Here is a 22,239-nt window from a genome sequence, read left to right on the forward strand (position 1 = left end):
GGAAATGGCAACCCACTCCAGTGTTCTTGCCTGGAGAATCCCAGGGACAGCGGAGCCTGATGGGCTGTCGTCATGGGGTCGCACAGAGTCGGACACGATTGAAGCGACTTAGCAGCAGCAGTTAGCAGTACCGCACAGCACCTGCAGTTCACAATATGGTATCTGCACTTCACAATTTCCTAAGAGGGTTGCTCTCAAGTTATGTGCTCTTTCTAAAGAACCAAAGCAAAGGGACAGAAGGACACTTTGGGAGATGCTGGGCACGCCTATTACCCTGACTGTGGTGATGCCTGCCATCACGGATGTTTGCCTGTGCTCGTCTCATCAAAGAGTATGCATTAAATATGTGTAATTCTCTGCATATCGATTATACCTCAGCAATACATGAAAAATACAGAGCCCCACTTGCAGAGTTTCCCTGGGGCTCCAGGTACGAAGGTATCAGGTACGAAGCCTGATACCTTTCATTTTGACAGTTCCCTGGTAAGAACCACTGAAATCTACAAAAAGCCTTACCCAGGTAGGGCGGGAAGCAGGTAATTTCTGTAACCTGGACCTTGGCGTGGCTGTCTCCTTCCACTTATCCAACTGATGCAATGGGTAGAGTTCAGGCCCGCTTTGAGGAAGACCTGCACCTTCAAATAGGAAGAGATGTCTCCATAAACCTCCTTACCTGACTCTGCCCAGTTCTAAGAACCTTCAGATACCAGTAATTAGAAAATTTGCCTTTATTGTTTATCTTTTTGCTGAAAACACATAATTCTTATAAAACAAAACAATAGAGAGAAAGTAAAATTTCTCCTAGAGCATAGTTTCCAACAAGGGACCATTTGGACATATCTGGAAACACCTTTTTTCATCACACCTGGGGGAGATGTTACTGGCATCTAGGAGGTAGACGCCAGGGATGCTACTTAACCATCCCATGATCCTGAGGACAGTTCCTGCAACATGGATTTATCCTGCCTCAAATGTCAGTCATGCGGCTTCAGAGGTATAACTACAGAGGAAGTTTGCTATTGACTTGGAGAATTTTTGGTATATCTAAAACATATCTACATGTAATTTAAAAAACACAAATAAGCTCATGCCATACACAACGTTCTGTTTAAATGTATATGATAAACACCCACGTAAATCTACCATGTGGAAACAAAATAGTTGCGTAGTATTCCACCATATGACTATACCGTAATTTACTTAGTCAGTCCCCTAGTGATGTATCTTAAGGTCACGTCTCATTTATAGTTATAAAAGAAACTGTGGTGAGCATTCTCAGACTTAAATTTTTGTGGGCATCTTGTTCTTGCCCCAGTTTCCTCATCCATAAACTTGGTGTAATAGTGTTACCTACATCTTAGGCTGTTAAAGTGAATGTATAAGTTAATAAGTGAATGCATTCAAAGCACTTAGAACAGTGTCTGACCCACAGAAAGCACAATCTGTGTTTGGTCTTATTGGACTCAATTCCTAGAACTGCTTTCATCTTTCAGGTTAACTGTTTGGCGTGGAAATACTGGGAGGTTTCCAGGTCCTCTATGCCACCCTTCCTCTTGGCTGCACTTCCGTAAGTGAACATCAAGTCCCCCTTTTTGGCAGTATGATCGGTGGGTGTCCCCAAAGCCAAAGTGATTCTCTTTGCCTGGATGTTGGTGACGAACTGGAGGCAAGTAGGGAGTGCCTTCGACTGTTAAATCCTTGAGATCCAGCAAATAAATTCTGAGCCCCACGTTGATGTTTCAGGCAGACTCTCTTGCTTTTTCTTGTTATTTAAAAACCAAAGCCAAGGCAACCTGAGCTTGAATGAGTGAATGCCAGTGAAGCAGGTCACATCTGAGCTGGCCTCACAGCTGGGTCTGGGCAGGGGAATCAGGACTAATGTGAACAGTCGGATTTCTAAGATGAGTGGGTGTTCAGGTCTGGGGGGGCAGCCCTGCTTTTTAAATATGGTCTGGACACAGTTTCTCTCTTTTTCTCTTTATTTCCCTCTTCCTTCTCTTGCTGCCATTGTCTTCACTGAATTAAAAATATTTGTTGAGTACTTACTACATACTAAGTTCTAAGAGGTAAGTTAATTTTCCCCTTATAAAAGCCTTCTCATGGAGGAAAAACAGACAAGTGTTAAGCTAACTATAATATCAAGTTGATATTTAATTGAAAGTAACAGAACCTTAACTCAAACTGGCTTAGGCAATAAAAGGTAATTTTGTGTTTAGGAAAATCCAGGTGTGGACTTCAGGCATAGCTGGATCCAGGGGCTCAAATGAGAAGGCCAGAGAGGTCAGGGAGGGCTTGTGTGACACTCTGGGATGTTTTGTATTCTGGGCACAGGTTTATGTTTCAGAGAGATCATCATCACGGTCCATAGAGAGGATGGAGTGCAGGGAGCCTGGCTGGAAGGAGAGAGACAGTGGAGGCTTATTTCTATAAACTTGACCTTGGCATGGTTGTTATTCCACATATGGCATGGATATGTTATTCCACATATCCATGTCTCAGCTCAAACAGTACTCCCTTCAGAGGGGTTCCCCTAGCTGTCCCCAGATCATCCTCCACGATAGAGCCATTTAATTTTCTTCCTTCCATTCATTACTAGCTGAAATAATCTGTTTTATTAATTGGTTTCTGTGTTTCTTCCCCCTAGAGAATCCTGAGGGTAGGGACCTGCTGCACATGTCTTATTCATGTTGGTAGATGGTGCCCAGCACAGTGCTTGGCAGCATGCATGCATGCTGAGTTCCTTCAGTTGTGTCCAACTCTTTGCTACCCTATGGACTGTAGCCCACTAGGCTCCTCTGTCCATGAGATTCTCCAGGCAAGAAGACTGGAGTGAGTTGCAGTGCCCTCCTCCAGGGGATCTTCCTGATCCAGGGATTGAACCCATGTCTCTTTACATCTTCTGTGTTGGCAAGCAGGCTCTTTACCACTAGTGCCACCTGGGAAGTCCTGGCATGCCGCAGATGCTCTAATTATTTGCTGAATGAATGAAAGTGAAGTGTGAAAGTGAAGTTAGTCGCACAGTCATGTCCGACGCTTTGTGACCCCATGAACTGTAGCCTGCCAGGCTCCTCTGTCCATGGAATTATCCAGGCGAGAATACTGGAGTGGGTTGCCATTCCCTTCTCCAGAGTATTTTCCCAACCCAGGGATCGAATCCGGGTATCTCGCATTGCAAGCAGATTCTTTACTGTCTGAGCTACCAGGGAAGCCCTCTGATTGAATGAATGAAAAAATAAGTAAGACAGTGACATTAGGAATGGAGAGACAAGAACAGATTTAAGTATTACTGAGGAGCCAGCAAAGAAAGATTTAGGGATAAAGAGATGAAGGAGTCTTGGATGGCAGAGAGAAGGCAGAACATGTTTGAAAGGAGGAGGTTGAATTTGGTATTGGAATAGTGAAGTGGCAGTGATGCCACATGGGTCTTTCTCAACCTTTATTTCATTATTGCCTCCCAAAGGAGAAAAATTTAATTTCTCCATAATGAGAGAAATTATAAGGAATAAAATTATATTGGGTAGGGTTGAGCTTTGGCAGGTCACAAATCACTGTTATAACGAATATTTCCCACCCTCATTCCCTCCCTCTCCCTGAACCAGTTTCTCCCCATTGGGGGGAATATTGCTCCTCTTGAGAATATAAGGTCAAGAGCTTGGAGGAGAGTTCTCAACTCAAACAGTACTCCCTTCAGAGGGGCTTCCCTGGGTGGTCCCCACATCATCCTTCATTATAGAGCCATTTAATTTTTTTCCTTCCATCCATTACTAGCTGAAATAATCTGTGTTATTAACTGGTCTCTTTGCCCTAGAGAATCCTGGGGTTGACAGAATTGAGAGTCATTTCTCTCCCCACTCTCTCCTCATCTTTTTCCCTCCACTTTCTATTTCATTTTTGCCTCCTCTTTGTCTCTTTCTTCTTCTGGTTTTTCATTTCCTTTCTTCATATCTCCCCTCAACCAGTCCAGCAGGCAGCTTTTGTCTATGGAGAGCCTGTTCTCATATCCTGCTGTTGGGTCAGGGAAGAGGAGCATGATGGGAAACTTGTTTCCACCTGTGAGAGAAGAGCATTATGGGAAGTTTTTTCCTGCCAGTAAAAAAGAAAAATAATGGGTGGGAGACTTGCTCTCTGCTCAAAGGAGCCAGGACATCACTGGGGAGAACCAATATTTAAGGATCAGCTCTGTGATAAGCTCTTGGGCAAATAGAGAGCAGCCCCTGTTTTCCTTCCCTCATTCTCCCATCTCTCTCCAGGGCTCGCTACCTGGCTTCCATCCCAGCTTCTCAGTGTGTGCCCTTCCTGATCAGCCTGGGGAAGAGTCAGTTGGACTCCTTGGTTTTGGATTCCCACAAAAAAAATTCCATCCTCAAGAAAGTGCAGCAGTGCCTGGTAAGGAAACTCTTCCTGGGTGACACTTTGACTCATGTCCCTTCCCCTCTGGGGCCTGTGGGCATCCTGGGGAGTCCTCAGAGGAGCTGGCTGGGTTCTCAGGTCTGATGTGAGGGCCAGAAGTCTGATCTGTGGGTCTCAAAGCTGGCTCTGAAACCACTGGGTGGGGCACTCTTGGCTTCTGGTTCTGGGGACTTCCATTCTGGGGCCTGAATGAGGGGAGGCTGCCCTGGAGGACTGGAAAGAGCACAGTACACAGAGTCTGGGCTCTGGACAAGTCTCTGCCAGTGATTGGTTTTGTGGCTTTGGGCAGGTCACTTCCCATCCTTGAACCTCAGTCTCCTCATCTGTAAAATGGGTACAGTAGCACTTTGTTCATAGAGCTCTCGAGGACATGAAATAGGTAATATATTGTTTAATGCAAAGGCTCAAAGGGCCAAGCTGGCAGTTTATTTATCTTGAAAAAGTGTATGATATTAGTACTTGTACAGTTAGTTACTTTGAAGATGAAGAGAGTAAGACCTGGAAACACTTAAAACAGTGCCGAGCACATAGTAAGCACTGAATAAATGTTAGCTATTTTTGGCATTTTGAGAAAGAGCTTTGGAGGCTTTCAAGGGCCTACAAACTTGAAAGTACTGTTACTGCTGTACTCTCATCATAATGGGTACTGAACAATGGGGTGTCCCCAGAGCAGTAACAGTGACAGTGACCACAGCCTCAGTGAATGAGTGCTCCCGATGGACAAGTCTTCTGCCCACACCCACCCCGCACTCTGTGTGGTCGCCCAGACTTCTGAGGCCTACTCCCTTGGAGTGAAATTAGGCCTTGTGTAAGTCCACGGTAGGGTAGGTGGTTCAGATCCTGAAACCTTGGTGAGGTTTGGGGTCAGGAAGTGTTTTATGGGATCACGATCTGGAACCCACTGGGCCTTTCCACCAGCTCCACTTGTCAATTTCAGAGCCACACCATTGCTGACGAGTACACAGTGGACATCCTGGGGAACTTGCTCTGTCACCTGCCAGCAGCCGTCATCCGCCGCGGGTTGTCCCCCAGAGCCTGGGCCACCGCCCTGCGTGGCCTCAGAGACTGCCTGGACCTCAGCCCCCAGCAGAAGGCGGCGCTGAGGCTGAGGCTCCTGGAACAGCATGGGTGAGGAGGGCCCCAGGCTCGGCTCCGGGGCTGGGGTGGGGCTGCTGGCAGAGGGGCCCCCGGCCCTGGCTCTTCCGCCTCAAAGTGGAGTCTCTAACTTGTGATGAGGTTAGATCCTGGGATTTATTCTGGAAACTCGACCTTTCTTCTTTTGGACTTAGATTCCCTGTAAAGTGAGAATGATAGCTTCTCTGCAGGCCTCACCTGGTTGTCACCAATACATCTTGGCTTATGGAAAGGGAAGGAGTCTCAAAAAAGATGGCACTTTATGGGACTTCTCTGGTTGTCTAGTACCATGCTTTGAAGGCAGGGGGAGTGGGTTCAATCCCTGGTTGGGGAACTAAGATCCCACATGCTGTGAGATGCAGCCAAAAAATAAACTTTGAAAAAAAAAAGATGGCACGTTACAAATGCAAGGAGGTGTTATTATTATTGTTGTTAAAACAACAACAACAATAATAATGCAAATAACTGAGGCACTGTCAGCTCTGGGTGAGTGAGAACTCCCTGGGGGAAAACAGAGCTGTCCTTTCCCATGCAGAATTTTCTGAAGTTAGGTCAGATTTGAGTAGGGCTTAGACATCAGTTAATGGTTAGACAACAAATGTCTTTGGAGTAGTTACTGTGGCCCAGGCACTTAATATTATATAGAGTTTAAGAGCCGGGACTTGGAGCCTGAGTCCTTGGGTTAAATTTTTCTATCACCTACAGCCTGTGTGATCTGGGAAAAGCTACTCAGTCTTTTTGCATTTTATTTTTGCATCTGCAAGATGGGGGCAGCGAGAGTCCCCACAGGGCTGTTGTGACAATTAGCTGAGTTAATGCATGCAAAGGACTTACAATGGTGCCCTGCACATAGAACTGAGTATTTGACAACTGCTTTATCAGAAGGAATGAAGATTCAGCTGTTATTATTACATGTGTTATTACCTGTTGTCATGGAACTTATAGTTTAATGGGATACTATTGTTAATGAAAGAGATAAAGGGAGTTTTTTTGGCCAGGGATGGTTTGCCTTGGTCTTAGCAGAAGGCTTATCACTGCTAATTAGGCAGATCTCCTTTAGAGATATCACCAGACATCCTTTAGAGATAGTGTGGGGTATGTCCCTGTAGACATTATGTGTCTCCATAACAGTGGATCCTGGGTCAGGGCCAGGATCCTGGCAAGTTTTTATTCTGCCAAGTTTGAGAGGAAATTTTATCTTGCTATAGGACGAGACTTATAATGGTAATTATAAAAGGAACAAATATAGCATTACTTTTCTGTTGAGGAAAGGGAGGAAGGAAACACTCTGATGCAAATGAAAGAAATTCAGGAGCTCAATTCACACTAAAAAAAATGGGAGTTGATCGAGTTTAGAAGTGAATGTGACTTCAGGCATGGCTGGATCCAGGGTCTCGAATGATGTCATCAGGAAAATGTTCCTCCCACCTCTCAGCTCTGTGTTCTTGGGTGTGGCCTTTATTTTCTCCCTTTGGTGATAGTATTCGCCTGCAATATCCTTTTTATTGCTAGAGATACCAGAAGAAAGAGAGCTTCTCTCATAGTTCCATCAAAAGTCCCAGGATGATTCTCATTGGTCAGCCTACATCACATGTCTGTTTTCTTGGTTAGGGATGTGGACCACATGATTGACAGCTTCTCCGGGTATATAGATAACCTTTTCCTAACAGAAAAAGATGCTGCGGGACAAGGGCAACAGCACGATCTTTCCATTTACTGCTTATTCTCTCTCCTAGACTCCCCCAGAACTGGACAGCTGAGACAGCGAAGGATTTGGAATCCTTTCTAGTGATTTTCTCAGGAGATGAATTAAGCTCTGTTGCCACAAAGGTACCTCAATGTTCTATCTTAGAGAAGGCTGAAGGAGTTTGAAGAAGAGAAAAATGTGGTTAGTTATAGTCCCTTGGGTTTGCTGTCAGTTCGTCTTTCTGGAAAGCTCCTCCCTGCCTCAAAGAGCTCGGATGTTTCCAGCTCCACTTCAGGATGCCCAGGGTTCAGGGAAAGGCAGTGAGGCAGCAGCTAAAGGAACTCTGAGCCTTTCATGTGGCTTCTAGGCAGATGTGTGTGACTTGGGAGCTGTCATTTGGCTGCCACTCTGCTATCCTTGTGCTTCCCACATGCATGCCTGTTGGAGGGCTTACACGCATCAGCACCATATGTACACAACATGTGTGTCCAGCGTGTGCAGTCACATGGGCAAACATATTCGATCCCAAACCAAATCTTAATTGAGCATTGCCTTTGGGTGTAACATTATCCTTGCAGCAACTCCCCAAGAGTTTGACAAGGCCAGGAGGCGTGCCAAACTGTCACGTACTAGTCATCTCCTGCTGTGTAACAAAGCTGCACACTCTCAGTGGCATGCAACAGAAAACATTTATTTTTTTGCTGACTGCTCTGTGGGTCTGGGGCTATGAGTCTGCCTCTGGGGCTAGGCTCCCTGGAACCTGTTTTTCTTGCTGTGGAAATTTGAAACTCTACAAAAGGGAGGGCAAAGTGCAGTTCTCTTTAAAGCCTGGGCTGGATGAAATGTAACTACTAACCGTTACATTTCACTAGCCAAAGTAAGTTATATGATCAAGCCCACCTTAGTGGGGCAGGGAATTTCCTCCATGCAGGTGGAGGGTGGGGTAGGAGGGGATGTGCTGAACAAGAGTCAGATAGACTGCAAAGCATCTCTACACACTTTCATTCTCCGTACGCACACACGTAAGATGTACGTTGTCATACTCGCTCAGGGTACCCGAATACCTCTCATGTCACCCAGATTCACATAAGAACAGCAACATTCCGGTGTCCAGTCACGGTAAAATCTTCTCTTGGGGTGTCCAAACCCAGAGTCATAAGCAGCAGATGCATGTGTCTTATAAGCTTATCTAACTTTTTTAAAAATCAATTTTTAAAATTGAAAAAGTTTTGTATCAACATAGTTAAAATCTCAGAAACACAATGTGTGATTTTAAAAAAAGTTTCAAAAAATACATACAGTAGGATACTAAGTAAATAAATACTAGTTAGATTAATTTTAAGCACATTCAAAACAATTCCATATGTAAGAGAAGTTTAAAAGTGCATGAGAATGGTTAATTATCAAATACTGAATTTGCAGTGAGAGTTACTTCTGGGGAAGGAGGGAGGCCTAGGATGAGCTATTGGTTATATTTGTGATGTTTTAGTTTTTAATCTGGGTTGTGGGCATGTGGATGTTTTGTGGTATTATTCTTTTTTGTTTTTCTTCTGTCACTCAGTCGTGTCTGACTCTTTGTGACCCCATGAACTGCAGCGCGCCAGGCTTCCCTGTCCTTTACTGTCTCCCTGAGTTTGCTCAAACTCATGCCCATTGAGTTGATGATGCCATCCGACCATCTCATCCTCTATCGTCCGCTTCTCCTCCTGCCTTCAGTCTTTCCCAGCATCAGGGTCTTTTCCAGTGAGTTGGCTCTTCACGTCAGATGACCAAGTTATTGGAGCTTCAGCTTCAGCATCAGTCCTTCCAGTGAATATTCAGGATTTATTTCTTTTAGGATTGACTGATTTGATCTCCTTGCTGTCCAAAGGACTCGCAAGTCTTTTCCAACACCATAGTTCAAAAGCATCAAATTTTTGGTGCTTGGCCTTCTTAATGGCCCAACTCTCACATCCATACATGACTACTGAAAAAACCATAGCTTTGACTAGATGGACCTTTGTCGGCAAAGTAATGTCTCTGCTTTTTAATATGCTGTCCAGGTTTGTCATAGCTTTTCTTCCAAGCAGCAAGTGTCTTTTAATTTCATGGCTGCAGTCACTGTCTGCAGTGATTTTGAAGCCCAAGAAAATAAAGTCTGTCACTGTTTCCATTTTTTTCCCCATGTATTGCCATGAAGTGATGGGACTGGATGTCATGATCTTCGGTTTGTGAATGTTGAGTTTTAAGGCAGCTTTTTCACTCTCTTGCACCTTCATCAAGAAGCTCTTTAGTTCCTCTTTGCTTTCTGCTATTAAGGTGGTATAATCTGCATATCTGAGGTTGTTGATATTTCTTCCAGCAGTCTTATTCTACTTTTAGTTTTAATGACTGAAGTGTTAATAGAACAAGAAATACATACTTGGGTTAGGAAAATCCCAAATACATCAAAGGCTACAGAATGTGAAGTTTCTGGCTCTGTGTTTCTGGGTCCCCAGCCTCTCTCATCAATGGTAGTTGCTCTTCCTAGATTCTTCTGCATCCTTTATGAAATATCCTCCTCCTCCCTTTAAAAATACAAAATGGAAAATACTCTGCTGTGTAATCTCCTGTTAAAAGTTAACTGTTTATCTTAGAGCAGCCGCTCGTGACCTTAACTGCATATGGGAAGCTGCTGCTGTGTCACTTCAGTCATGTCCGACTCTGTGTGACCCCAGAGATGGCAGCCCACCAGGCTCCCCCGTCCCTGGGATTCTCCAGGCAAGAACACTGGAGTGGGTTGCCATTTCCTTCTCCAATATGGGAAGCACCAGGGAACTAAAATGGACAGATACATGGCCCGACCCTAGACCAATGGTCTCGAATCTCTAGGGTGGGGCCTGAGTGTGAATTTCCCAGGTGCTTCTAACCTACAACCTGGACTGGGAACTACTGGCTTAGACTGTAACTCTGATTCTGAAAATTAGAATAGAAGGAGGAACTACATATAACCTGGTGACTTTTGGGACACACGCAACTGCAGGGGAGAGTTTGATGAATTCTCTGGACTCTTGGACAGATTTACCAATAATATCCCGAGTCTTGAAAAAGTGTATCAGCTCTGGATAAGACATGGCACCTTTCTTAGGGCAACTAGAAGCCCCCTCATTGCTAGTCTTTACCTCGAACTCAGAGATAACTCTTTTCTCCTCCTTTTATACATGTATATTTTAATGAAAATTGAAAAACAGTACAACACCAAAAGAGACAGGCATGCATACATTTTTATAGATATTTTCAGGTGGTAATGATACACCGTCTAATAGTCCCATAGAGAAATAAGTACGCATAATTCCTACATCTTGGCTAGCATTAGGTATTATCACTTTATTTTATTTCTTACAATCTGATGGGTGAAAGCAATATATACGAACATGTATTGGATTAGCACTGAGGTTGGATATCATTTTATATGACTCTTTGTAGAGACTAGGTTAGTTGGGCTAGGAATTAAATTTATATGAGAAGCTGCTACAAGCACACCACAGAGATATTGTGGGTTGGGTTACTGACCACCACAATAAAGTGAGTATTGCAATACATTGAGTCACATGAATTTTTTTATTTTTTGGTTTCCAAGTGCATAGGAAAGTTATGTTTAATGATGCTAAAGCTGAAACTCCAGTGTTTTGGCCACCTCATGCGAAGAATTGATTCATTGGAAAAGACCCTGATGCTGGGAGGGATTGGGGGCAGGAGAAGGGGATGACAGGGGATGAGATGGCTGGATGGCATCACTGACTCGATGGACATGAGTCTGAGTGAACTCCAGGAGTTGGTGATGGACAGGGAGGCCTGGCGTGCTGCGATTCATGGGGTCGCAAAGAGTCGGACATGACTGAAAGACTGATCTGATCTGATCTGATAGTCTATTAGTGTGCAAAAGTATTATGCCTAAAAAACAATGGAAATACATTAAATAAAAAGTACTTTGTTGCTAAAAATGCTAACTATCATCTAAGCCTTCAATGAGTTGTTAATGTTTTGCAGATTTTTTAATGTTTTAATGTTTTGTCTTGTTTCAGTCACATCTTTAGGCTTCACTTCTATTTCTAGTTCTCTTGCTATTTTCACCACATCTTTAGTTACTTCCTCCACTGATGTCTTGAATGCCTCAAAGTCATCCACAAGGGTTGGAATCAACTTCTTCCAAATCCCTGTTAATATTGATATTTTGACCACTTTGCTTGAATCATAAGTGTTTAATGGCATCTAGAATAACCGTCCTTTCCAGGAGGTGTTTAATTTATTTTCCCCAGATCCATCAGAGGAGTTATTATCTGTGGCAATCATAGTCTTAGGAAATGTATTTTTAAATAATAAGGCTTTTAAAATAATAATAATTTAATTGAATAATAAAACATTTAAATAATAAGCCAAAAGTATTCCTTGATCTATGGGCTACAGAGTGGATGTTTTGTTAAGTATGAAAACAACATCAATCTCATTGCACATCTCCATCAGAACTCTTGAGTGCATTGTCAATGAACAGTAATATTTTGAAAGGAATCTCTTTTTCTGGGTAGTGGGTCTCAACAGTGGGCTTGAAATATTTAGTAAACCATACTGCACTCAGATGTGCTGTCATCTAGGCTTTATTGTCCCATTTATAGAGTGCAGAGAGAGTATATTTAGCATAATGCTTCAGGACCCTAGGATTTTTGAAATGGTAAATGAGAACTGGCTTCAACTTAAAGTCACCAGCTGAATTAGTCGCTAAAGAGATAATCAGCTGGTCCTTTCAAGCTTTGAAGTCAGGCATTGACTTCTCTTCTCTAGCTATGTGCATCCTAGATGGTATCTTTCTCCAATATAAGGCTGTTTAGTGTAGCCATCTTTTTAATTAGCTTAGCTAGATCTTCTGGATAACTTAATGTAGCTTCTACATCAGCACTTGCTGCTTCATCTTGAAATTTTATGTTATAGATGAGACAGTCGTTTCCTAGGCAGGTTGATAAGAAGTCTAGGGGACCCCAAGGAGAGAGGGGTCTGGAATTCTCAAGGAGGAAGAAAGGACAAACTTTTTTTTTCCTTCTACATTCCTTAGGATTATATAACAATAGTGTATCCTGCTTGAGGACAGTCTCTGGAAAAAACCTTCTGGCTAATCCTGTTATCTTAAAATGTAAATTATGGGAGTAGGTCTAGTGAGGTCTTTACAACCTCCAGATATTCTTTTGATTCACTGTAATAACTAATTATGAGTTTGAGTGAACTCCAGGAGTTGGTGATGGACAGGGAGGCCTGGCATGCTGCAATTCATGGGGTTGCAAAGAGTTGGACACGACTGAGCGACTGAACTGAACTGAACTGAATAACTAATTAGAGAGTCTATAACTCCATTGCTAACACTAGCAAGGGGGTACTCTTTCTGTCCCCTTCTGATCCCTATGTCAGAAGCTTTCTGTATCTCCTTTATACTTTAATAAAACTTTATTGCACAAAAGCTCTGAGTGATCAAGCCTCGTCTCTGGCCCCGGATTGAATTCTTCTCCTCCGGAGGCCAAAAATCCTGGCGTTTTTGCATGGGTCAGCAACAACCTTTCATAGAGAAGGCTTCTTTTCTTAAATCTCATGGACCAACTTCTGCTAGCTTCAATCTTTCCCCCGCAACTTCCTCACCTCTCTCAGCCTCTCAGTTCTTCATAGAATTGAAGGTTGGACTTTGCTCTGGATTAGGCTTTGGCTTAAAAGAATGTTGTGGTTGGTTTGATCTTCTATCCGGACCACTGAAGGGCTTTCCAGGTGGCGCTAGTGGTAAAGAACCCACCTTCCACTGCAGGAGACATAAGAGAAGCAGGTTTGATCCCTGGATCAGGAGGATTCCCGGAAGGATGGCATGGTGACGCACTCCAGCATTCCTGCCTAGAGAATCTCCATGGACAGAGGAGCCTGGCAGGCTACAGTCCATGGAGTTGCAAAGAGTCGGACACGACTGAAGTGACTTCATGCACACACCAGACCACTAAAACTTTCCACATCAGCAATAAGACTGTGGTTTCTTATCATCTGTGTGTTCACTAAGCAGGACTTTTTATTTGCTTCAAGAACTTTTCATTTGCATGCACGATTTCATTTAACTGTTTGGTGCAAGAGGCCTAGCTTTCAGCCTGTCTCAGCTTTTGACATGCTTTCCTCACTAAGCTTAATCATTTCTAGGTTTTAAAGTGAGACTTATGACTCTTCTGTTCACTCTGACACTTAAAGGCCATCGTCAGGTTACTAACTGACCTGATTTCAATATTGTTGTGTCTCAGAGAATATGAAGGTGTGAGGAGAGGGAGAGAGATGGGAACAGCTCATTGGTAGAGCAGTCAGAACACACACTACATTTATCAGTCAAGGTCACTGTCTGATAAAGGTGTGGTTTGTGGTGCCCCAATTATAATAGTAACATCAAGGGTCATGGATCACAGATCACCGTAACAAATATAGTAATGATGAAAAAGTGCGAAATATTGTGAAAATTACCAAAATGTGACACAGAGACTTGAAATGAACAAATGCTGTTGGCAAAATGGTGGTGATTGATTTGCTCATCACAGAGTTACCACAAACCTTCAACATGTAAAAATGCAGTACTGCAATGCAATAAAAAGTGCAATGAAATGATGCATGCCTGTATAAAGAAAAAACAAAACAATGGAGGCAACGCAGCAGTGTTCCACTTTACACTCTGATTTAAGTCTCTGTTTAATGTGCTTTAATTATTATTCGTTCCTCGTCCGTCATCTTTTCTGCCCACATAGTTTCCTGACATCCTTCAACAAACAGCTTCCAAGATGGCCGGGACTTTGCCGCCTAAAGAATTCCTCCAGGCTGTGTTTGAATCTGTTCGGAACAGCAGTGCGGAGAAGCCCAGCCGTGACCCCAGTCCTGGTGAGTGTTTCTGGAGTATCTGAGTCTGTGTCTGGCAGCGGTGTTTTGGCTGAGTTCCTGGCATCAGGCGGACTCCTTGTCCCAGGGACTGGATGTAGTGTTTGCAAAACAATGAGTAGCAAAATTCCACAGGGCAAAAATTACATCTCTGTAAAGTGATTTGAAATCATATCGTGTTCTCATCAGTTAGGCCAGTAGGTTTAATGGGTGAACATGTGCAACAAACATTTCAGAACAATTGATTTGAGGGCCAAAATGTCTGTGTGACTGTGAATTGCTGTGCTGGGACCAGGCTGACTGGATTTGAACCCTGGGGCTGCTACTTGTGGGCTGTGTGACTTTGGGTAAACTCCCCAACCTCTCTGTGCCTCATGTTTCATCCTCTGTAAAATGAGGGTAATGAAAGCCCCTACCTCACTAGATTATTGTGAAGACTGGTGGGTTTAAACCTATGAAAGTGAAGTTGCTCAATCGTGTCCGACTCTTTGCAGCCCCATGGACTATACAGTCCATGGAATTCTCCAGGCCAGAACACTGGAGTGGGTATCCGTTCCCTTCTCTAGGGGATCTTCCCAACCCAGGGATCAAACCCAGATCTCCCGCATTGCAAGTGGATTCTTTACCAGCTGAGCTACCAGGGAAGCCCCTTAAACATCCTATAAACCTATAAACATGTCCACAACAGTGCCTGGCACGTAGGAAATGCTCAGTAAGTATTAGATATTAATACGTGTTATTGTACACCTATTAAGCTTAGACTTGTGCCCAGCAGGAGGAGACAAAGTTAACCAGACCCAAGAGTAATTGTAATAATGATAGTTGACAATCCATGCTGACTTTTTGTTTCCTGCAACAAGTAATTTTTGAGCACTGACTACGTGAACAAAATAGAAATCCCTGCCGTCATAGAGCTTATTTTCAAATGGTGGCAGGGGCGGGGTGGGGGTGGGGTTGTCAGACAATAAATTGCAGATATAAGTGAAATATGAAGTGTGTTGTGTGATAAGTATCAAGAAGGAAAATTTGTTTCTTCTCTATGTCTATCTATGTCTGTATTCCTGCTTGCAAATAGGTTCTTCTGTACCATTTTTCTAGATCCCACACATGTGTGTTAACACATGATATTTGTTTTTCTCTTTTTCAGTCTATATGACAGTCTCTGGGTCCATCTGTGTCTCTGCAAATGGCTCAATTTCATTCCTTTTTTATGGCTAATATTCCATTGTATATATGTGCCACATTTTCTTTATCCATTCCTCTGTTGATGGACATTTAGGTTGCTTCCAAGGGGAAAGAATGGCTAGGAAGAATTGGGAGATTGGGCTTGACATATATACACTACTATGTGTAAAATAGGTAACTAATAAGAACCTACTGTGTAGCTCAGGGAACTCTGCTTGGTGCTCTGGGGTGACCTGAATGGGAAACAAATCAAAAAAAGAGGGGAGATAAATATATGTAGCAGATATATATCTCGGATTCATTTTGCCAAATAGCAGAAACCAACACAGCATTGTAAGGCAACTATCCTCCAATGAAATTTTTTTAAGAAGAAGGAAATTAAAGCAAGGACAGGTGTCAGAGAGTGTGGGGTGCAGGGTTGTAATCTGAAAGGATATTGGTTAAGGAAGGTTTCATTAAGGTGACACTTGAGGAAAGACTCAAGGGAGTTGGGAGCGGGGCCAGTGGACATGTGAAGTTAGTGTCTGCAGACAGAGGAGTGGACAGGACTTGGGGAGGAAGGAGACATGAAGGGCGGTGTGGCTGGAGTGGAGCCTTGTCTCCCTGTAGAGGAGATCTTAAGGTGAGGGTTTCATGGGGCAGCAAGCACGGCAGCATCACGGTCGGATTGATGCTCACCTTGGGTCCTCACCTCTGTCCTATGGGGTGGGTGGCATGGTTCCTCCCACTTTCTTAACAAAGGAAATGAAGTTTCAAGAGACACAGAGATTCGGCCAAAGTCTCAGAGCTAGTAAATGGCAGCTCTTGGAACTGAACCCAAAGCAGGTGAAGATCACCGGCCCTCACGGCCCAACAGTCCAGTTGTCACAAGCTCCTCCTGTGCCCGTGGCTATGAGAAAGTAAGACTTTTCTCACCCGGGGAGGAGGCCCTTATCTCCAGTGCTTAGTTGGCATTTTCTTTGGTTGGTTCTGGGTATTAATTGCTGCTGTGATTGTAGTAACTAATGGATTGGCAGAACTGCTACTCAGTTTCACTTCGGTAAATTTTGTGTGTGTGTGTTGATTCATTCAACAAATATTTGCTGAATACCTATTCTAAGCCCTGGAAACATAGCAGTGATAAGCCCAAATCCCTGTTGTACTTTAAAACCATTCTTTTCTCCTCAACTCCGTACTTTTACTGGATCCTGCTTTCATTGGAAAGTGGGGCCAAGGGGGTCTGGGAGAGACAGGTCTTTTATCTTCTACAAGTGGGCTGTGATAAAGATGTTTGAGCACCAGACGTGTACCTTTGACCTGGTGCAGTTTTCCCTCTTGATTGACGTCCAATGAATTTCCATCGAAGATGCAGTGAGAGGGATGTGGCCACAGGCCACCCAGGCTTCAGCCCTGGGTGGTGCTGGTAAGTCTGTGAGCATCAGGGGTTGTCAGCTACTAAGATGGGAAATCCAGGACTCTTCTTAAGACAAGGGGCCTGGTTTTCTCTTAGGCTATGCACATCTGGGGCAGCTAAGGCAGTATCTCATTTGTGTATTGGTGAGTAAATGGTTTGACTAGGTAAGGTTAAGCTTATTCAAAGACTGACACGGATGGGTTTCTCCTGTTGCCAAGGAAAATGTAACAGACCCATTTCTTGTCTGTCCTGGGATGGGAAGGCCACAGCCTCTACCAAGACTTTTATGGCAGGTGGGTCATCTTCCCTTTCCACACTTAGATAGGAGCACATCTTCCTCATAATTCTGGAAGCCCTAACTCTAAGTCTGGATTGCAAACTCATATGCATGGGGTGGCTATGACAGGTAGTATAAGTAATAAAAATGGCTAACATGTATTGAGTGCTTACTGTATACTTGGCTTTACATGTAATGATATGTTTAGTCCTCGCAAAAATTCTATAAGGTATTCAAAATTTTAATCCTCATTTTATAGACTAGGAGTACGAGGCACAGAGGGGTTAAGTAGCTTTGGATTTGAATCTAAAGCCAGAACTGTTCACCAGAGTGAATAGCTCCTACTGCCCAGTCAGAGGGATGCAAAGCTTCTACTGTGTGTGTGGGGCTTTGTACAGAGTTAGCAAGACACGGCAGAAGTTTAATTCAAACTGGTCCCTGGTGCCTGAGCTCAGCTTCTACCCTACACCGCTTCTCTTGGGTAAATCTACTTGGAGAAGAACATTACTCACTTCAATAAAGAAGTAGACTCAGGGAATTCCCTGGCAGTCCAGTGGTTGGGACTCTGCGCTTTCATTGCAGGGGGCCTGGGTTCGATCCCTAGTTGGGGAATGAAGATCCCACAGGCCTCACAGCCAGAAATAAATAAATGAAAATAAAGTTACTGAAACCAGTGATCATGGGGGGCGGGGGAGGAGGGAAGACTCACATTTCCTGAAATTCCCTTTCGTCTGTTCCTTCTCCATGTCACCCATTCCTCAGGTTGCCATGGCATCATGGCTCCCTCTTCCAATGACATCATCAAGCTGGCCGAAGCCAATGCCTGCTGGGCCCCCGAGGACCTGCTCTGCCTGGAGGAGGACACGTTCCTCAGGAGCGTGGAGCTGCTGGGGGCCGTCAGGAGCTTCAGCCTGGCTCAGCTGAGGAAGCTGAAGGAGAAGGCAGTACAGGTGAAGCCCGTGTCAGGGAGGAAGCCCTCACAGAGGGAAACCCAGCCCAGGGTCCCAGCCCTGCTGTGCACAGACCCATCTCATGGAGTTTGCACTTGGGTCATCTTGTTGGAATCCCACTGCGTCCGCTCCGAGCCAAAGCTGTGATCTGTGAGCCTGAGAGGGTTCCAGCTCCTCCCTCTCAGGGCTCTGTTAAGGATGGGATGAGATGTCTTGGCATCTAGAGGATGCTCCATAAATCAAATTTTGGGGATACCCTGGTGCCTCTGACTGAGGTGGTTTCCAGGAATCAAGCCTTTTCTTTCTCCACTTGGAGAACCCCACTGCTTCTTGCAGGAGGTTTTCTCAGAATCTGTTGCAAAGTCACCTGAGAACAGAGCAGAAAGGAATAAAAAGAGAACTGGAAGTAATTTGCCATCTTTATAAAGATCCCCTTGAGTGGCTTGTTTCAGCTGTTAAGATCGTCGTGGACTATGTAGTTATGGTTGTGGGGTTAAGATATTAAATTCCTTAAAATGATAAGTCTGTTTTTCATATGAGTAATCCAAGTTTATTGTGGGCAAGTCAGAAAATAATAAAGAAGAAAATCAGTCAATCTTTTACCTGGAGATAACCGGGTAGCTCAAACGGTAAAGAATCCACCTGCAAAGCGGGAGACCCGGGTTCGATGCCTGGGTTGGGAAGATTCCCTGGAGTAGGGCATGGCAACCCACTCCAGTATTCTTGCCTGGAGAATCTCTGTGGACAGAGGAGCCTGGTAGGCTCCAGTCCACGGGGTTGTAAAGAGTCGGACACGACTGAGAGACTACTGCTTTCACTTTCAAGCACTATTAATATTTTGGTATGTTCACCCGAAGCTTCCCAGACTTCTGTGTATGCATGTAAAATATATTTATATATTTCATACATGTATTTCACATATCTAACATATATACGTTACAAAAAATAGGATCATACTCCAACTCTTCAATAGCTTCCTCTCCACATGAACAGTGTACAGCACATATTATTATATATCAGAAATATAAATCTATATCAGCCTTTTAAAGAGCTATGTAATATCCTACTTTATGGTTGGTCTTTATTTATTTAACTAGTTGGTAGACTTTTAGACTTTATTTTTTTAATGCCTCCATGTATATATTTATACATATTTCTTTGGGCACTTGTCTTATTATTTACTTAGGCTACATTCTCAGAGGTGGAATTTCTGAATCAAAGAGTATAAATGTTTTAAAAGCTTTTGATGCATGTAGCCAAATTTCCCTCTAAAAAGCATGTACCAATTTACATTCTTAACATCAACAAATGAGGGCATCCTTTATCCCATATCGTTCCGATACCATAAGTGATCATTCTTTTTACTCTTTGTCAATTCGATCAGCCTACTTACTATTCTTTGATTGTTGTTAACGTACATTTCTTTAATATGACTGAGACAACTTTTCTCATACGTTTGTTTCTTTTCTTGTGAATTTCCTATTCATGTTTTTGTCTGTTTAAAAAAATAGTCATTATTTTCTTATTGATTTGTTTGAGAACTTTATATATTAAAGAAATTTGCCCCATGTCAGTTTCAAATACAGTCAGTAAAAGTGAAAGTGAAAGTTGCTCAGTCATGTCCGACTCTTTGCGACCCCATGGACCGTACAGGTCACGGAATTTTCCAGGCTAGAATACTAGAGTTGGTAGCCTTTTCCTTCTCCAGGGGATCTTCCCCACGCGGGAATTGAACTGGGGTCTCCTGCATTGCAGGTGGATTCTTTACCAACTGAGCTATGAGGGAAACCACAGTCAGTAGGGGTCAGTCTAATCTGGCTTTTTTTTTCACCTGAAGGTTTGGGACATGCCTTCTTCCTGGAGAGAGTACCATATTGTTTCCCTGGGGCGCATTGCTCTGGCTCTTAATGAGAGTGAGCTGGAGCAGCTGGATCTCAGCTCCATTGATACCGTGGCTTCCCTCAGCCAGCAGACAGAGTGGACCCCAGGGCAGGTAAGTAGACATGCTGGATCTCTTAAATATTCTATTTCAGTCTTAATAGTGTGTATATTTTCCTTTACAATCTAGAGCATACTTACAGTAGTCATTATAGCAACTTTAAAAGTCTTTGTTGCTGGGGACTTCCCTGGTGGTCCAGTGGTTAAGACTTCACTTTCAATGCATGAAATGTGGATTCAATCCTTGGCCAGGGAGCTAAGATCCTGTATGCCTAACAGCAAAAAAAAAAAAAAAAAAAACAAACAAACAAACACAAAACATGAAACAGAAACAATATTGTAACAAATTCAATAAAGACTTAAAAAATAACTGTAAAAAATAAAAGTCTTTGCTGCTAATTTCATTATCATTGTCATTTCTATTTATTTATTTTTGGCTGCACTGGATCTTCACTGTTGCTCGTGGGCTTTCTCTAGTTGTGGTGAATGGGACTACTCATTCCCGTGGCTTCTCTTGTTGCGGAACATGGGCTTCAAGCTCTTGGACTTAAGTAGTCGTGGTGCACGGGCTTAGTTGCTTCTCGGCATATGGGGATCTTGCCAAACCAGGGCTCAAACCCGTGTCCCCTGCACTGGCAGGTAGATTCTTAACCGTTGGACAACCAGGGAAGTTTATCATTGTCTTTTTGTTAGCTAATTTTCCCCCTAATTATGGTCATATTTTCTTATTTGTAAGTCTAAAAATTTTAATGGGCATTGTGAATTTTACATCTTTGAGCACTCAGTTCAGTTGTTCTCCTTTGAAGAGTACTAGGCTTTGTTCTGGCACACACTTCAATTACTTTTAGATCAGTTTGATGATTTTGAGGGTTCCCTTTGAGCATTATAAGGGTGAATCTAGAGTGAGCTTCCAGCCCAGCATTTCTCATGATGTACTCTGCATAGAAGTTAAATAAGCAGGGTGACAATATACAGCCTTGATGTACTCCTTTTCCTATTTGGAACCAGTCTGTTGTTCCATGTCCAGTTCTAACTGTTGCTTCCTGACCTGCATACAGGTTTCTCAAGAGACAGGTCAGATGGTCTGGTATTCCCATCTCTTTAAGAATTTTCCACAGTTGATTGTGATCCACACAGTCAAAGGCTTTGGCATAGTCAATAAAGCAGAAATAGATGTTTTTCTGGAACTCTCTTGCTTTTTCGATGATCCAGCGAATGTTGGCAATTTGATCTCTGGTTCTTCTGCCTTTTCTAAAACCAGCTTGAACATCTGGAATTTCACGGTTCACATATTGCTGAAGCCTGCCTTGGAGAATTTTGAGCATTACTTCACTAGCGTGTGAGATGAGTGCAATTGTACAGTAGTTTGAGCATTCTTTGGCATTGCCTTTCTTTGGGATTGGAATGAAAACTGACCTTTTCCAGTCCTGTGGCCACTGCTGAGTTTTCCAAAATTGCTGGCATATTGAGTGCAGCACTTTCACAGCATCGTCTTTCAGGATTTGAAAGAGCTCAACTGGAATTCCATCACCTCCACTAGCTTTGTTTGTAATGATGCTTTCTAAGGCCCACTTGACTTCACAGAAATACAAACTGGAATCAAGATTGCTAGGAGAAATATCAATATCTCAGATATGCAGATGACACCAGCCTTATGGCAGACAGTGAAGAGGAACTAAAAAGCCTCTTGATGAAAGTGAAGGAGGAGAGTGAAAAAGTTGGCTTAAAGCTCATCATTAAGAAAACTAAGATCATGGCATCTGGTCCCATAACTTCATGGGAAATAGATGGGGAAACAGTGGAAACAGTGTCAAACTTTATTTTTGGGGGCTCCAAAATCACTGCAGATGGTGATTGCAGCCATGAAATTAAAAGATGCTTACTCTTTGGAAGGAAACGTTATGACCAACCTAGATAGTATATTGAAAAGCAGAGACATTACTTTGCCAACAAAGGTCCATCTAATCAAGCCTATGGTTTTTCCAGTAGTCATGTATGGGTATGAGAGTTGGATGGTGAAGAAAGCTTAGCACCGAAGAATTGATGCTTTTGAACTGTGGTGTTGGAGAAGACTCTTGAGAGTCCCTTGGACTGCAAGGAGATCCAACCAGTCTATTCTGAAGGAGATCAGCCCTGGGATTTCTTTGGAAGGATTGTTGTTGAAGCCGAAACTCCAATACTTTGGCCACCTCATGCAAAGAGTTGACTCATTAGAAAAGACCCTGATGCTGGGAGGGATTGGGGGCAGGAGGAGAAGGGGACGACAGAGGATGAGATGGCTGGATGGCATCACCGACTCAATGGACATGGGTTTGGGTGAACTCCGGGAGTTGGTGATGGACAGGGAGGCCTGGAGTTCTGCGATTCATGG

At 43.4% G+C, this 22,239-nt stretch overlaps 1 protein-coding gene and 1 long non-coding RNA gene across 2 annotated transcripts in view; one reads left to right on the plus strand and one right to left on the minus strand.

Moving 5' to 3' along the window:
• OTOA (otoancorin) overlaps positions 1-22,239 on the plus strand; it is a 71,452-nt gene that overhangs the window by 35,935 nt on the left and 13,278 nt on the right. Inside the window, exons 17-23 of the mRNA XM_015460348.3 lie at positions 1,494-1,567; positions 4,251-4,386; positions 5,348-5,538; positions 7,281-7,374; positions 13,999-14,128; positions 17,743-17,930; positions 19,768-19,923. Of these exons, the coding sequence (XP_015315834.3) occupies positions 1,494-1,567; positions 4,251-4,386; positions 5,348-5,538; positions 7,281-7,374; positions 13,999-14,128; positions 17,743-17,930; positions 19,768-19,923 (969 nt within the window). The remainder of the gene's footprint in view (positions 1-1,493; positions 1,568-4,250; positions 4,387-5,347; positions 5,539-7,280; positions 7,375-13,998; positions 14,129-17,742; positions 17,931-19,767; positions 19,924-22,239) is intronic.
• LOC132343851 (uncharacterized) lies at positions 13,925-17,758 on the minus strand. Its single transcript, XR_009492850.1, has 3 exons — positions 17,690-17,758; positions 15,504-15,543; positions 13,925-14,276 (listed from the first exon to the last, which is right to left on the minus strand). It is a non-coding gene; the product is annotated as an uncharacterized lncRNA (long non-coding RNA).

The sequence above is a fragment of the Bos taurus genome, chromosome 25 (assembly GCF_002263795.3).
Source record: "Bos taurus isolate L1 Dominette 01449 registration number 42190680 breed Hereford chromosome 25, ARS-UCD2.0, whole genome shotgun sequence".
Classification (NCBI taxonomy): domain Eukaryota; kingdom Metazoa; phylum Chordata; class Mammalia; order Artiodactyla; family Bovidae; genus Bos; species Bos taurus.